Here is a 17,203-nt window from a genome sequence, read left to right as displayed (position 1 = left end):
AAGAGGTAGAAGATAAAATTTGGATTTGATTTTTCTTGAGTTTGCTTTAGCAGATGTTGAAGAGAATGGAAAAAAATAGATTATGCTGAATTGATTTGAAATTTGCATAGTTAAGATATCTGTGATCAAACATTCTGGGTATGGGCTGTGACTAGGTTAATTGCTTTTTGATGACAATATGACACTTGTCTCTTATTGTTTTAATATTTGTGTAGGTTTATGCAGAGATTATGGCTGTTCTAAAACATGATGATATATGTACTAGGAGACTTCAAGACAGTGCATCTGATCTAAGTCAGCTGAGCATGCAGACAGTGTTTTCCATGCTTGATCATCTAACGCAGTGGGCTAGACATAAGTTTCAAATGCTTATTGCTGAGAAAAGTACGAGCAAGTCTAACAAAGACAGAGGTGATCTAAAAAGTGAGTAATGCTTACTGTATTTTAAGTTGTATTTACCTTCTTCAAGTATTTAAACGTACCACTTGACATTATGATCATATAAGAAGGCAATATCGCTACATTATTCTACTTTGAGTTGTTTTTCTCACAGTAATTTCACCTCAAACCAATCTCACTGTTTTTAATGGCTATTTTAAGAAATAGAGTTTCAAAATAAAAGAAATGTTAATTCTCAGAGAGTTTTCTAAAATTTCAGTTTAACGTATGCTTTGATATCTTAAACAATGCAGGCAGTGGTTCAGCAGTGTTGCTTTCAACATTTTTGATAAAAGAGAAAAACTTGTTCTTAAATTAAGCAATTTATCTCACTAAAATGGAAAATGAGTTAATACAATTCTGATATATAGGGTTCTTCTACTTATATGAATTCAGTGATGGACTTGTAAACTGCTTTTCTTTTTTAGCATCAAGTGAGGACTACGGAGAATATCAAAATGTGACACGTTTTCTAGACCTCATACCTCAAGATACTCTTGCTGTGGCTTCCTTTCGCTCTAAGGCGTATACAAGGGCTGTGATGCACTTTGAATCATTCATCACAGAGAATAAACAAAATATTCAGGAGCATCTTGGATTTCTCCAGGTTTTTTGTTTGTTATCTAATTTTAAAAAGGGGGGGAAAAAAAAGAGTCATATTTTGTCACTTTTCCCTGTGTCAAAATTGCTTCAGGTAAATTGAATGCTACTCCTTTTGTGGTATGGAGTCGTGACTATGGCAGTAAGCCACTTCTCAATTTGGTAAATTGCCAAACAAAACTGCCATTTACTTAAATGTTGAAATAAAAGCTTAAGGCCAAGAATACTCCTCCATGCTCTCCATTTTTCATAAGATGCATCATTTTGAACATGTCATATAAAATGTCTTCTGGTGTTATAGATGTTTTTCATGTCCATTTACCATTCTGTTATGTTTTGTGTTTGAAAAAAGAAATTGTATGCTGCTATGCATGAGCCAGATGGAGTAGCTGGGGTGAGTGCGATTCGGAAAGCAGAACCATCCCTCAAAGAACAAATCCTTGAACATGAAAGTATTGGCTTGCTAAGAGATGCCACAGCCTGCTATGATAGGGCTATCCAGCTGGAACCTGATCAGGTAAAATACAGGACAAATTCTTAATACATTTTTTGTTAATCTTTCACAATGTATTACTTGTCTAATACAAGAAAAAGCCAAAAATATCACTTCAGAATATTTAAGTTGTGTATGAACATAAGCATCTTCTGTGGAAGTTAGCTATGTATTGCTATTGTCTTTCATGAACTGTAGCAAATCTCTTCATAGTGGATTTATACTGTAATTTGCAGGCAGTGTTGGATTAATAGTTTATTCACAGGTCTTAATACATGCATTATTAAATTGGCAAACATCAAACTACATCTGTAGCGAGACATTTCAAAAATTGGTTATGGTGATTTAGGTTCTTTGGAAATGGGAGATTTTCTTTATATAGTGAATGTTCATTTAGCCTATGGTGCAACTGGTTATGCCTCTTCCCATTATAAAGTATTATACATCCAAATTGACATACTTCCTCCTTAAAACTGCCACAGATTTATTGTGAAGGGGTGTGTGTGTGTGTGTGTGTGTTAATCGGTTTTGTTTTTCCATTTCTAGATTATTCATTATCATGGTGTAGTGAAGTCCATGTTAGGCCTTGGTCAGTTATCTACTGTAATTACTCAGGTCAATGGAGTACTTGCCAACAGGTACTATATGCTTTTAGTGCAATATTTGAGTAATCTGACAGTCCTGCATTGTACATTTGTATTAGTAGTCATTTTTGTGCTTTCTCAAGCATATGATGCTTTTCAGGGGTATCTTACTAGCAGTGTGACGCTTGCAAACCTTGTAGAACCCTGTTTGTAAATAAATTACGAAATTCAAAACATCTAGACACATGCTTATCTGCACCATGTTCAGTGCAGATAATTTTAATTTATTAAACACTAAAATCCATCATTGCCTTACATGTCCCTTGTTTCATAGTGGTTCTATAGCCTAACAGGAAAATTGGATTGGAAGTTGGTTTTTATTTTATTTAATTGTATTTAAAGCAAGCTCACCTTCTTTTCAAGCAGAAGGGAAAATTTTATACTAAGATTATTGTTAAAATCATGTAAAACTTGCATGTGAAAAAAAAAGAAAAAAAATACAAGTTAAACATAACCATTTTTATTGTTTTTTTTTTTCTTTCTTTTAACAGGTCAGAATGGATTTCTGAGCTGAACACATACAGAGTGGAGGCAGCGTGGAAATTGTCACAGTGGGATTTGCTGGAAAATTATTTAGCTTCAGGTAGATTTTCTTGATAACAAAATATGAATATTTTCTTCAATTTCTTAGCAAATATGTTTTCTAGCTTGGTCAGCATTAAGCAACCCAGGGGAAGTTAGTCTTGTCTTTAATTGAGAAGGGAGGGGACATTGACTAATACTCTTCTAGATTTTATAAAAGAATTTGATCCTAAGCTGCATGGTCTTTGAGCAATCCTTCCCCCCCCCCCCTTTGGGATGGGTAGTTGAAGGGTAGATTATACAGTCTTTTTAAAACTCATTTATTCAGTTTGAAGAATCTTATTTTGGAAAGTTTTCAGTGGCATGTTAGCTGCTAAAGAAACAGAGGGATGTTTTGTTTTGCTTACTTCCCAAAGATGTGAAGTCTACTACCTGGAGTGTCAGACTGGGACATTTATTGTTATCAGCCAAGAAGAAAAATGAAGCTGCCTTTTATGAAACCTTGAAAGTTGTTCGAGCAGAGCAGATTGTACCCCTTTCAGCAGCAAGCTTTGAAAGAGGATCCTATCAGCGAGGATATGAACACATTATCAGGTTTCTTTATTCTTTTGTCACTGTGTTTTCAAATTTGGAAAGCATGTAATCAAGTGCGTTGCAGTATAGCAGTAAGAATTTTTCATTTCCACAATAAATGGTGCTGGTGTGTTTTTACGCTCAACTTGTTTTTTGCATTCTCTGCTAACTGGAAACCTTTGAGTTAGGAATTTGTCCTGCATGAGAAATTCAATAAGAGTGGTATAGACTTGAAAAAGTCAGCAAGTAAGTTTGTGAACATCAGGTAATATAAATGTACAACTGAACTTTGTGCTTAAGATAGTACATAGAGTCAATGACATGTGAACATTATTGTTAATCTGTTTTCCCTTTTGGGTATGGGTTTGATATTGCAGTGGTTTTGCTTTTAAGGGAAGTCATACTATTTCAACTGAGTTTTATGGCTAGCTTTTGGACAAAAAAAAAAAAAAAAAAAAAGACAAATACCACATAAAACTCCAAACAGCAAGCATTTTCAACCTTGCCTTTATTTTGCTGTCATAGGTTGCATATGCTGTGTGAGCTGGAGCACAGTATTGGGCCAGTTTTTCAGCAAGCAGATGGTGACCATGGCAGAGATTCCCTTAATTGGTGTGCTCGTATTGAAATGACCCAGAACTCCTACAGAGCAAAAGAACCAATTCTAGCACTGAGAAGGGCTTTGCTCAGCCTTGGTAAAAGGTAAGAATGTGACCAGTTCTTGTCTGTCTGCCTATTCTCTGCAGGTCAGCTTCTGGTTTTCCATGTACATATTAAAAGCTGTAAATAAAAATCTGCAGAAACTTATATTGCACACAACTGCAGTTATCACCAGTATTACTTATGTTCAAATTGGCAGGCAAAAGTGGTGTCTGTCAATTCTGAAATGGTAAAGGAGAAACGGAGAAGAAAGTATTTTTAGGCTATTTTTAGTGGAAAAACTGTGTAATACGTAAATATTACAAATAATTTTAAACAGGTTCTTTGTAACATATAACTTATTAAGATATTTTATTTGCTTTTTAACACACTATGATATTTGCTTGATATTATAACAGAGTACTGATAACTGAAAATTTTCACTTTCTACAAAAATATCTCTGCAGCCAGGATTACAGTGAACTGGTAGGTCAATGTTGGCTCCAGAGTGCCAGAATTGCAAGAAAAGCTGGCCATCACCAGACTGCATATAATGCACTTCTGAATGCTGGCGAGTCTACACTCTCAGAGCTTTATATAGAAAGAGCAAAGTGGCTGTGGTCCAAGGTGAGCAAAATGAAAATTGAATTTTTTATGTACAAGAAAGTAACTTTTAGTTTTCTCCAAGTTAAAAAAAAAAAAAAAAAGTGTGTGTGTATATATATATATATATATATATAAAATATATATGTGTAAAATATTTCTCATATATATATATATTTTTATACATATATACATATATATATATATATATGTAAAATGAGAAACATCAACTGGGACCTTAGTCATACATTCGTGTTGTAAATTCATGTTGTAAATGACCTCGGTCGGCTAGTCAATCCTCTTCTGTATCTATTCAGTCTCCTGACAACTGTGTATAAAGTAGATGGATTATCTGCTTCTATCAAAGCAGCCCTGGCTAATTTAAACAATTTGAATAGTAGACTTTTACTTATATTCTTTTAACTAACTTGAATTATTTAGCAAGCTTGGGAGCCGTTGCTGAAGGGCAATTAAGGGACAGTGATGCTGAAACAAAAAGGGAATATAAGAAGCATTTGAAGACAATAAAATCCATTCACCATGGTCAGAATGTTTGAAACACACCTGTGAACTTTGCTAAGTAACAACTGTAAGCTGTTTTACATATCTTATTTAAAGTAAATGAAACATTTTCCTCTTTCTATTAGGGTGAGGTTCACCAAGCACTCATTGTTCTGCAGAAGGGGGTTGAGTTATGTTTCCCTGAGAATAAAGCACTGTGTGATACCAAAAATCAACTCATCCATGGTCGAGCAATGCTGCTAGTGGGCAGATTTATGGAAGAAACTGCTAATTTTGAAAGCAATGCAATTATGAAAAAGTATAAGGTAATTTCATGTGCTAGTGTTAACAGGATGGCATTTTTAAATAATGTTACAAAATATCGTTATTATGTAAACCATGCCAACTTCGCATAGTGCAGCCAAGTACCACTAGTATTAAATGGTGTATCAATGGGTAAGAAGGAAGTGGGTCTTGTTTTAAAGATAAAAGCATATGAATTAGCTTTAGTGGAGGCTAAGTATACCTAATATATGTATGTATACACTCTATTGAGGTAAAAAGGAGAAAAAAAAAGTATATAAGAAAAATGCTTAAGAAAAGTATAATGAACATTGGAATAGTCAAAAATAATGGAATCTAGGTAATTTCTATGAAAATACTGTAATATTTAGCATTCTCATTTTTATTCATATTTTTCTTTATTTTTTCAGGATGTTACAGTTTTTTTGCCAGAATGGGAAGATGGGCATTTTTATCTTGCTAAATACTACGATAAATTAATGCCTATGGTAACTGACAATAAGATGGAAAAGCAAGGAGATCTGATTAGATACATTGTTCATCATTTTGGCAGGTTAGACCCTCCCACATCTTTGTGTAGCTTGTATAGAATGATTACTGCAGTGCTGAAAAATACATAAAAATACATTGGCTTTCAACAGTAGAGTTCGGGGTGATTAAATATTTTATGCCATTTCGTAAAAGAAAAACACTAAGTGCATCATTTAATAGAGAGTACTTCTGTTTTCTAAATAAGCAGTTGTTTCTTTCCTCTAAGACAGAAGTGGTATTTACTACGTTACTTATTTCATCTGCAGCTTTGATTAACACAGACTAAACTTTTATATATTAGTTGGTTGCATATCCATTAAACTGCTTAATATATTTCTGAACCGTAAAATAGATTGTGAAACAATTAAGTGTGTAAAATTTTGTAAGATTTATTAATAAATAGATTAATAGATTAATAATTTATTATTAGATTAATAGTTTTAATAGATTGCATTAACACACTGTAATTTAAACATGAAATAAACAGGTCTCTGCAGTATGGAAACCAATTCATTTATCAGTCGATGCCAAGAATGCTATCTCTGTGGCTGGATTTTGGAGCAAAAGCATATGAATGTGATAAAGGTAGGACATTATATCCTTGCACATATTTCTAGTGTCATACTTCTATGTACATTATTGAAAGAGAGAGAATAATGAAATATGCGTGTAGTTCTTTGTTTAGACATACTGCCTGAGATTATATGAAAAAATTACTATTTTTTTGATTATTGGATGTTAATAGGTATTGTCTTTAAAACCTATATTATTTTAACGCTTGCCCATCTTTTTTTTTTCTTTTTAAGAGTGCAAGGAGGGTTGTCCTTCATGTATTGTGTTGTCTGTACAGGTTTATTTCATTCCTAGCCGTGCCTCCTGTTAGTCTGCCTAGTTAATAACTTAACTGCAGTAGTTATTATAAATAATTGAGTTACTGAATTGTTTGTAGAGAACTCTACATTAGGATGGTCTTTTTCCTTATGTTTCCCTTCAGGGATTGTTTATGGGTTTTGGAGTTTTTTTTTTTTTTTTTTTTGTCTGTGAGAGGTTGACTGCAAAATATATTTCTGTTGTCTTGATTTAAATGATTTTAAGGAACATTTAAATGATTTTAAGGAACATAATCTGTTTTGTGTTTTTCAGCAAGTCGTTCAGAACGTGTTCAAATGAAAAATGATTTAGCTAAAATAAATAAGGTGATTACAGAGCACACCAATCACCTGGCACCTTATCAGTTTCTGACAGCTTTTTCTCAGTTAATCTCCCGAATCTGTCACTCTCACGATGAAGTCTTCGCTGTCCTGATGGTGATTGTTGCTAAAGTGTTCCTGGCCTATCCCCAGCAGGCAATGTGGATGATGACTGCTGTGTCCAAGGTACCTTGATAAGGACAGCTGCACTTTCATTAAGTGTGTAAAACTGTTTTTAGCAAGGAGAATACAATTATAACCTATTTAGCTGACAATTATAAGAAATAATAGTGGCTTAGCTGCTGCGACAGTATTGTGGAGCAGGATATGTTGTTACCACTTCAAAAGATTTTATCGCAGGCCACTTGAAAGCTCAGATATTATAGTTTTAAATGCTCCAGAATAGGATGCTAATCAAGATGCATTCTTACTTGTGTGATTTATTGGGAAGTAAATCTGAATAATAGAGAGATCATTAGCTTTCTATTTGGGGAGTTATTGACAGTTTTTTATTGTTTTTAAATTGTCATAGTACTTTCAATTTTATAATGAAATATTTAATCTCTTGTTTTGATTCACATGTACAATTTGCTACTTATTCCTACAATTGTAAAACTGTTTCAAAGAAAATAGGATAGCATAGTACAGTTGTTTCTTTGGGACTGGCACATTTTTGGGAAATAACTGTTAGTTGTAGGGCTTCCAAGAATAGTTTAAGCCTAGAATCTCTTCTCCCCACCAAATATCACTTTGACCTGTCAGCATTAAATAGGAGATTTCTCTTTGCAGTTATTAAATATGACAAGCAAGAAGTAAAGTATATTCATGACTGTAGTTCAACTGTGAGTTTTTTTTTTCTTAGTAAATTTTAATATTACTCTCTTTTCAGTCTTCCTACCCTATGCGTGTCAATAGATGTAAGGAAATTCTAAACAAAGCTATTCACATGAAGGAATCTTTGGGAAAATTTATTGGAGATGCAACACGCCTTACGGATAAGCTGTTAGAACTATGCAACAAACCGGTACTTCTACAAATAAATTAATGAATGTTATGAGATCTTTTAAAATGTTGTACGAAAGATTATTCTGATACCTGGTATTAGCCTGTTCATTATATTAGCATAGTTTCTCTTAAATTGCAAATACCTTTGTAAAAAGATTTTTATTTTGGAAGTATTTCTTAACAAAAATTTAAAAAAATTCAGAATAAGCATGTTATAAATATTTACATAATGATGTATTTTATAGTGTCTGGTCTTTACAGTTGTAATGACTTAAAATTAAATGCTTTGTTCTTTTTTTTTTTCCCCAGTAACTTTTACAGTTTTGATAACAAAAATATGGCTCGTTGTCATGATTAAATGAACTTGAAAACAGAGCTAAAATTTATCTATTCCTTTAATTAATTTGTATTACATTCAGAGTGAAATCTACTTAAGCAATAAGGGCAAGATATATTTTATTTGAACCCCATTTGAAATTTAATTTGCTTTTTTTTCTGATTAACAAAAGTAATTAGTAGATGTAAAATAGCAAGAATGTTTTAAGTATTTATTTTTAACTTACGAACAACATTTTTTAAGGTTGATGGAAACAGCTCAACATTAAGCATGAGTATTCATTTCAAAACACTTAAAAGGTTGGTAGAAGAGCACACATTCAGTGAGATTCTCATTCCTTTACAATCTGTGATGATACCAACTCTTCCTTCAATTCCTGGCACACATGCAAACCATGACCCTTTTCCTGGATGCTGGGCCTACATTTCAGGCTTTGATGATACGGTAAGCCTCTTCTTAACATGTAATTTTAAGCTTCATGCCAAATGAGTGTAGCTGAAATTGATTTTCTTAGTTCTCTAGAAGGGGAAGGATGAAGAGACACAAAAGTTTGCTTGATATTTACCTTCATGAAAATTAATGACTCCTGTCATAACAACCTGATAAGTATGGGGCCTCTTGGTATTTAGATCAGATTTTGGCCTGAGATCAACATGCTGTGAATAACATATAAGCACCATGAAAGTACTAATGTAATTTGTTACAATGGTTTATGACACTCATTTTTTTGTCTTGTAGCATTTGATACAGGTATTAATAAAGAATTTAATTTCCCTTAGGTGGAAATTCTTGCATCACTTCAAAAGCCCAAAAAGATCAGCTTAAAAGGTTCAGATGGGAAATCTTATATTATGATGTGTAAACCAAAAGATGACCTAAGAAAAGACTGCCGGCTCATGGAATTCAACTCTCTTATTAATAAGGTTTGATAAGTTACAAAATGAGATATATTATACTTATTAACTAGAATAAAATGATGAACCAACCAACAACAAAAAGTTAGCTCTTCTTCTTAAGGAAGAATTTACTGGGGAAGAGAGTAAGCTATAGCAAAATATTCGATTTCAGCTGACATCAGTAGGAATTCAGAATGCATAACAATCTTTTTTTTTTTTTGTTTACAAGTCTGTAAAAAGCACAACATTTCGTCAAAACAAGTGGCAGAAATATATAGGAATGCTTAATTACCATAAACTTTGATCTTGTTGATGTATTTCTTGTTTTGTGTTGGAATCTGTACAAATAATGGGTTCATTTTTCTTTTCTTAGTAAGAATGTTGCCATACTTACTGTTTTAGTCATATTTTGCTGCTCAATAGTACACCGAAAGTTAACTTACCATATTTTCAGTGAGGTCAAAGCAAATGATAATATTTCTGAAACACTAATGCATTACTGATTTCAGCTATTGCTTTTGTACAAGTTGCACAATTTATTGAAAAATTCTCTTTTAAGTGACTTCAGAGGGGAGAGAAACATTTTACTTGTGTTTGTCCTGACACTGAAACTCAGAATTTTAAATCCTACACTGTATGACGGGGAAAATGAATGTAGATAAAATGGTTTTGTGTCATTGGTATATTTTCTTTATATATATTGTCTGTTAATTTTACTTATTTTCTTTTGTGAGTAGTGCTTAAGAAAAGATGCAGAGTCACGTAGACGAGAACTCCATATCCGAACTTACGCAGTTATTCCATTAAATGATGAATGCGGCATAATTGAATGGGTGAACAATACTGCTGGTTTAAGAAATATCCTGATAAAACTTTACAAGGAAAAGGGTAAATAACTCTTTTTATGTAACATTCTTCTGAGGGTAATTTATGGGATGAAAGAGAAAAGAGAGGATGTTAGAATTTGGATGGATTTACATTAATTATATAAACCCCTAAAATTTAAGAATTTGTGGCAGAAATTTTTTGAATGTATGCAGGCATCTGTGAGTGTGGAATGAGCTGAAGATAATGAGTGGCTTTGATTTGTGTAAAACGGCTTGCTTAACTGAGAAGCTTCTTCAGGCATTTTTAGAAAATATTCCTGTCCCCTCCCCCCCCCCGCCAAGAACGTTCTGTGCATTATTTTCCCTCTGTGCTCATTTATTTCTATTTTATGGAAATGTTTGTCCAATCAAAAATACACCATTTGGGTTACATTGTGATAACTGCATATGTGTGTAGTACATGTACTGTACAGGTAGTACATATAATAGGCTTCCTGTTTGGGTGGTCTTTTACAGGTATCTATATGACCGGAAAGGAACTACGTCAGCACATGCTTCCAAAATCAGCACCTTTGTCTGAAAAGCTGAAAATGTTCAAAGAAGTCCTACTGCCCCGTCATCCTCCTCTTTTTCATGAATGGTTTCTTAGAACATTTCCTGATCCTACTTCATGGTGAGTGACTGGGTTTGGGCTAGCTCAGGAATATCTATTTTATATATTTCAATAAATTTAAGTGATGCTAATGCATAATAAGGGCATGTAAAGGAGGTGATTTAACCGTTTGTAATGGATTTCTCTTCCTACAGGTACAATAGTAGGTCAGCCTACTGTCGTTCCGTGGCAGTAATGTCGATGGTAGGTTATATACTTGGTTTAGGAGACCGTCACGGTGAAAACATCCTGTTTGATTCTTTGACTGGTGAATGTGTTCATGTGGATTTCAACTGTCTTTTCAATAAGGTGAGAAAGGCCCCTTGCTGAACTTGCTCTTCACTCTCCATGGATATAATTTACACTTTTCTACTGTCCAGGGTTTCTTTTCCACTTTTCTTTTTCACTTTCGTATTTATACCAGAAAGCAATCTTGGACACGTAAGGAGTACGCAGCTGTTTTATATACCGGGGTAATGGCAGACAGCTTTTCCACTTAAGCAACGTTGGAGAAGCATGCTTTGGATACATTATATGCATCCAAATTATAGAGTATTTGGGGTTGTCTGTATTTTTTGATTCTTCCCCCTTCACTAGCACCCCTGCAAACAAAGCTAGAATTATAGTCTTTTTGTTCTTAGATGCCTAATTCTGCTGCTATGAAGAGTTTATTTGTGTTTATAACACTCAATACAGAAATGCCGATGGTTATATAAAAATAAACAATAGAAATTGTAGTCAGAGTGTGATTTGGGATTTCTGTTGCAAGTTTTGTTGGGTGTAGGACTTCTGCCTTTTTTAATTCAGATCAGTGAAGCAGAGATATTGTTAGTATAGAATTTTACTACCTTGTCAGAAAGCTTAAATTGTCTACATAACCTTAATTATTAAAAAAAAGAAGTTTTTATCAAAAAAAAAAAAGTTATATATGGTTAGGGGAAAAAAGGCAGGTTAGAATTTTGAGACGATGGACAGTAATATATATTATCTGTGTATATGGAGAGATTGATATTTAGATCCTATATTACTATTTTAAAACAAGAAAATAGATGTTATTTAGAAACTAGTATCCTTTATTCATAGTAATTTGCCCCAATCAGTTGAGAAGGAACGGTGATCTGAAACATCTTGTGTCATCTGGGATACTGTCAGATAATGCTGGGGGGGTTACCATTGTTTGATTACTTTTCCTTTGCTATTGATTACTAGTCGTTTTAATTAACGATGCCTAATATTACTTTATTTTTATCAATTTAAAGGGAGAAACTTTTGAAGTTCCAGAAATTGTTCCTTTTCGTCTCACCCATAATATGGTTAATGGAATGGGTCCGATGGGAACAGAGGGTCTTTTTCGAAGGGCTTGTGAAGTGACAATGAGGCTGATGCGGGATCAGCGAGAGCCTCTAATGAGGTATGGTATTGGGTTTTGCTTTAAACTCTGGGAGAGGAAAAAAAAAATTCTATACTCCAATAATCTGAAACAGTAACTGTTGGTCAATAGGCCAGTTCTGGCATATGATATGCCAGTCATGCAGCTCAGTTTGACTATGGCATGCAGTTATATACATCAATATAAATATTCACTACTAGGTTTTTAGATTCATCTCAGTGCTTTGTTACCACTATAGAGAGATATGTTTATGTATTAAAAATTTGTGAACAACTTGAAGTATATGTTTTTCATTTATTATATAATTTTCTTAGTTTGTGCTGAATTAAATCAATATTTTTACCTGGCTTTTCAGACATGGGAGAAAAATCAAATGATTGTTCTTCTAGTATTTGGCATAAGCACAAGATTTCTTGTGCACAGTAAGAATGAAAACATTTCTTTACCAATATGTGAGAGAATAGCAAAAACATAGTCTATGAGCAAAATCAATTGCAAGTGTGTGTCATCTGGAAAGATCACTGTTAGCTCTTGGGTGAGGTTTATTTTCAAATAACAAAATGATAGGGTCAGTTCTCTCTAATTCATTTCAGACAGAGTCATTCAGGCTAATGTAAATAGCAGATGCAAGTGATTTCAGCTAAGACAACAAATCTGTCAGAAGCAAATTAGAGAGCAGTTTGCTTCATAAGATTGTGGAAGATGTCATTTAAAATCGATGAATGGCTGGGAAATATATTGTCTTCAGTAGATAATCTGAATTCCAGAAAGCACATATAATTCCAGGATGAACTGGCAAAGTTCTTCTGAATGACAGGTTTCAAGGGAGAAAGCAAAACTACACAGGAAAGTCCAGATAATTTAAATCATTGCATAAAACAGTAAATTAAATTTGTTTTATGCTTGTCTTAGAAGTGGTATTGTCTAGCTGATATCCTTCTCCTATGACAAAAAAACTAAGAAAATGCTCACTATCATAGATATTATTGTTTATTTTGTCTTTAGAAAAACAGATGTAGGACATTCATATGTTAAGATTAAAGAAATTGTATAATGATTATTGTACATGTATTTTTATATCTGTATTTACTTAGTGTGTTAAAGACTTTTCTCCATGATCCTCTTGTGGAGTGGAGTAAACCTGTCAAAGGAAATACAAAAGCACTGGTGAACGAAACCGGAGAAGTTGTCAATGAAAAGGTTAGTTGCAAGCAAGCTTAACATAAGCCCTTTCAAATACTACAGTGCTTGTTATGGTTCCAATATAGTTATGTATTTTCTACTTGGAAATTTAATTTTCTTAAGTTTTTAAATTTTAAAATATTTGATCTTTTCCTCTAATAGTAATTAATAGTACTCATCCCTAGGATATTATTATAATATTTTTGATTGATAAAAATTGTAATTGTAAAGAGTCTGTATTTTTGTAATTAACGTTACTAGAAAAAGGACATCAATAAGAACAGTAGAATAGGGAAGACTTTTGCTTCCCATCACTGATTGTGGCAGAGTGCTCCAAATTTGCAGTGACGGTGATTATCAGGCGTCTTCCCCTTGCATGTTTTTGTGCCTTTTGTGAGTGTAAGCTTATTACTGAATAAATGCCTGTTACATGTGGAAAAAATATTCATAGTATTTTATAGCTGCTGATAAATATAATATTATTCATCTAAAATATAATATGTATTCACTTTGCCTTTTGCCAAATTTTGGCATTTTTTTCTCTTTAAGAAGAGTATTTAGTAAAAAGGACCGAATGTGTAATAGCAGATAATGCTTAGGGAGCATTGATGAACAGAGCAACAAATCAAGAAAACTGAGGTATTGAAGCTATATTACAACAAAAAGCTTAATTGAACTCTCTGAGCACAGAAAATAATCTTGTGTTCAAATGCTTACTATGTCAGCATAGCTTTTCATTTAGTTACAAGACCACCCATGTAGTTATATATGTTAATTTTTGTTGTTGTTGTTGGATAAGTGGAGCTCTGAATGAAAATGGTTGACTATAACTTGTATGAATTAGATACTGTAAGTGGGTTTCAGAACTGCTTATTTTGAGTTGCTCATTACAAAACTTATTAACCTCAAACAGGTTGCTTACAACCTCTTCTTAAACTTTATTTTTTGTTGCTCTTAACTTCAGCCTGAATTTTCTAGGCTAGCCGTCTTGACCAATATCTAACCATCTCAGAGAATGATTTTTAAAAGTGTTTGATTATTTTCAAAGTAAATTCTAGTAATTTGGGGCTTGTGTTAAGTTGGCCTACAATTTTCAAGTATCTTGATAAAGATAACATTTTTTCTGTATTTTAATGCATGGAAGTTCAAACACAGTAGAAATGATCCTTTTTCTTTTTTGTTTTTTCTTTGTTTGCAGGCCAAAACTCATGTCCTTGATATAGAACAGCGGCTGCAAGGTGTGATTAAGACTAGAAACAGAATAAAAGGATTACCTTTATCTATCGAGGGACATGTTCATTACCTTATTCAAGAAGCAAGTGATGACAACCTTCTCTGCCAGATGTATATGGGCTGGGCTCCATATATGTGAAATTTGTTTATTTTGGAAAGATAATATTCACAATGATGTCGTTACACTATTCTTTAAAAGTGTTAAGCACTTATATTCTAACTCATCATCTCTGATTTGTGATTTTTAAGCAGCCTCTGTAAACTGTAAATTTGGAGTATACGTTATGAAGACTACATTTGCTGACATACGTGTTATGGCATGTTTTATACACTTGGAGAACAGTGCTTGTGAATGGTTAAGACTGTATCTGCGAGTTCTTATGTACATAATGGATGATTCTGTGAACTATTCTCAAAGAATGTTGTATGCTAACTGTAAAATACTGTATTTTGGTAGAGTTTTTGTAATTCATTCGGTTGTAGGTTAGGACAGTTGACATAAAAGGTTTATACTGGCCTTCTATAAATTGGTGCTTTCAACTTTTTGAAGTCATAGGTCTAAAGGGCTTTCTAAAAATAATCAGTATTTTGTTTTTGCAATAAAACTCTATTTTTGGTTGCTTGTGCTGTTTCTCTGTGCAGTCACTCCACTGTCTAAAATTTTGTAGTAGTTTCATAATCCCACGTACTTTTACCCTGTTTGGTAACTCTCCTTTAGTGAAGTGAAGCTCTCACGCTGCCTTATTTTTGGCTCGGATATCATGATCTCAGGGCCTGTACTAGTTACCAGCTTCTGCCACACCTCTCTCCCTCTGCTCTTCCTTCCTCTGCTAAAACAAGTATGGGTCGAAAGAGCCATTTTTAAATTATTTTTGTACCCTGTTTTTGAACGTGTTAGCGGTCTGGGAGAGGAGCGCGGGTCCCGTTTTCGTGGCCGTGGTGCCTCCCTTCCCGCGGGGTGGGAGCCTGCCTGCTCGCGCCGCTTTTGTTCCTCTGAGGAACTCGGCATAGCTTCCTGAAGCGTTGTCCAATTGTCGAAGATTTTTGCTAACACCATCTTGGCCCCTGCTTTGATCTGTCCGCTGGGGAGAGGGCGCCAGCGCCACCCTGCCTACCCCACACGGAAAAGCGGCGGCTCCCGGTGTCCTGGGCGGGCAGAAGGAGGCTCTGCCCGCCCCTCCGTGGGCGGCGCGCGGCGGCCCGGCTGTCAGCGCGGCGCGCCGGAAGGAGGGCGGAGCGGCGCCCGCACTTGTTTGGGTCCGGCGGGGCGGCAGCGGCGGCGGCCATGGGGGTGCCCAAGTTCTACCGCTGGATCTCGGGAGCGCTACCCCTGCCTCAGCCAGGTGCTGAAGGAGCATCAGGTGAGCCGAGAGCAGCCGAGCCCCCGCCGTCGCGACGGGGCGGGCTGGGGGAGACGATCCTGCCCGCCGCCGTGGCCGGGCCGAGCTGGGGGGCGAGCGGCGGCTCCGGCGCCTCTCGAAAGCGCCTGGGGCGAAGTAGCCGTTCAGGTGTCGAGGGGCGAGGGTATTAGCGCTCGGGGGGGAGCGCGGAGAGAGGCGTCGTGAGGGGCACCCCCTCCCCGCCGCCTCGCTGCCGGGGCCGCGCACTCCGCGCCCGCGTGGGGCTCGTCGCGATCCCGCCGCGAGGCCGCAGCCCCGCGCAGCCCCCGCCGCCCCGGCGCTTGTTGCGCCCCGCGGCGCGGCCCCCCGGCCACGCTTCCTGGTCGCCGGGCGCGCGGGGACTTGGTGTGGGCGGAGAGGGCTGAAGTTGGGCAAGGGAGCGGCGAGTAGCGCTGTTAACGGCTGGCCGGGAGGAAAACACAACCCTTGATTTGAGGATAGTGTTGGATACCTGTTGGGTGCAAGGTCTTAACTTGTTGGTTTCGTTTCTCCTTTGTGTTATGGATGAGTCTCGATAGGATATTCTGAGAGCCGTTAGGCAGTGAATTAGAGGCGTGTGTTCGTGTTAATGCCTTGTTCCTTAAGTAGAGACTGTTTTAAAAGATTAGATAACTGTTGTATTCTTTACTCAATGTCTCCAAACCTAGACTTTTGACCCTTTCCTGTAGTTTCGTGAGGTAAAACAGTTTTGAAAGAGTGACTCTTTGCCTCAGATTTATTGGATTTCATTGCAGTGTCTCATAGAGTCTGGTTCTGTAGCCTAGGCTGCACACTGAAGTTGTTGGCGACTTCAAGCTCTTCCGAAGCGCGCTGAGCTCGGTGTGTGTCTGCTCCCGCCGCAGGCCAAGGCAGCACTGCGTGTGCCCGACAGGGGCTGCCACCACCGTGTGCCAAGGCTGCTGTTGTGCTGTGTGTTGTCTTTTGAAGTCTGGATAATGTCTGCATCTAAAATACTTATGTGTGTGCTGCTCTCTAGTATTCCTCTATCTGGGTGCCCCACTGCCCATTTTCCTGAATATGTAAAGTTGTCTGTTTTTATTTAACACATTTAAGTGGTTTTGTTCAAAAGAAGAGGGTGCATTTTTTGTTTAGTATAGTTATAAGCACTGTAGCTCTGAAAGGTGACCTATCAGTAGCTATCTATTTGTTATTAGAGAAAAAAATACTCAGAATAAAGACAATTGCTATATACATATAACTGCATAATATTCTTGCCTCTTCTAATGTCATCAGTTTCTGAATGG

At 35.9% G+C, this 17,203-nt stretch overlaps 2 protein-coding genes across 2 annotated transcripts in view; both read left to right on the top strand.

Annotated features, from left to right (window-relative positions):
* The window catches only part of ATR (ATR checkpoint kinase), a 33,326-nt gene extending 18,552 nt beyond the window's left edge, over positions 1-14,774 (top strand). Inside the window, exons 27-47 of the mRNA XM_088528550.1 lie at positions 216-423; positions 867-1,045; positions 1,391-1,555; positions 2,078-2,169; positions 2,667-2,758; positions 3,114-3,291; positions 3,796-3,972; positions 4,377-4,536; positions 5,160-5,339; positions 5,727-5,869; positions 6,335-6,432; positions 6,991-7,223; positions 7,927-8,061; positions 8,623-8,823; positions 9,159-9,302; positions 10,013-10,163; positions 10,619-10,775; positions 10,910-11,063; positions 12,014-12,165; positions 13,239-13,344; positions 14,525-14,774. Coding sequence (XP_088384676.1) covers positions 216-423; positions 867-1,045; positions 1,391-1,555; positions 2,078-2,169; positions 2,667-2,758; positions 3,114-3,291; positions 3,796-3,972; positions 4,377-4,536; positions 5,160-5,339; positions 5,727-5,869; positions 6,335-6,432; positions 6,991-7,223; positions 7,927-8,061; positions 8,623-8,823; positions 9,159-9,302; positions 10,013-10,163; positions 10,619-10,775; positions 10,910-11,063; positions 12,014-12,165; positions 13,239-13,344; positions 14,525-14,698 — 3,279 coding nt within the window. The 3' untranslated portion in view covers positions 14,699-14,774. The remainder of the gene's footprint in view (positions 1-215; positions 424-866; positions 1,046-1,390; positions 1,556-2,077; positions 2,170-2,666; positions 2,759-3,113; positions 3,292-3,795; positions 3,973-4,376; positions 4,537-5,159; positions 5,340-5,726; positions 5,870-6,334; positions 6,433-6,990; positions 7,224-7,926; positions 8,062-8,622; positions 8,824-9,158; positions 9,303-10,012; positions 10,164-10,618; positions 10,776-10,909; positions 11,064-12,013; positions 12,166-13,238; positions 13,345-14,524) is intronic.
* A 1,070-nt stretch (positions 14,775-15,844) lies between these two features.
* The window catches only part of XRN1 (5'-3' exoribonuclease 1), a 32,997-nt gene continuing 31,638 nt past the window's right edge, over positions 15,845-17,203 (top strand). Inside the window, 2 exon segments of the mRNA XM_088528520.1 lie at positions 15,845-15,877; positions 15,879-15,920. Coding sequence (XP_088384646.1) covers positions 15,845-15,877; positions 15,879-15,920 — 75 coding nt within the window.

The sequence above is a fragment of the Tinamus guttatus genome, unplaced genomic scaffold (genome assembly GCF_059628265.1).
Source record: "Tinamus guttatus ecotype Peru unplaced genomic scaffold, ASM5962826v1 Tinamus_guttatus_pri_ptg000311l, whole genome shotgun sequence".
Taxonomy (NCBI): domain Eukaryota; kingdom Metazoa; phylum Chordata; class Aves; order Tinamiformes; family Tinamidae; genus Tinamus; species Tinamus guttatus.
The sequence above is the reverse complement of the archived record's forward strand: the minus strand, read 5'-3'. Positions and strand labels throughout refer to the sequence as shown.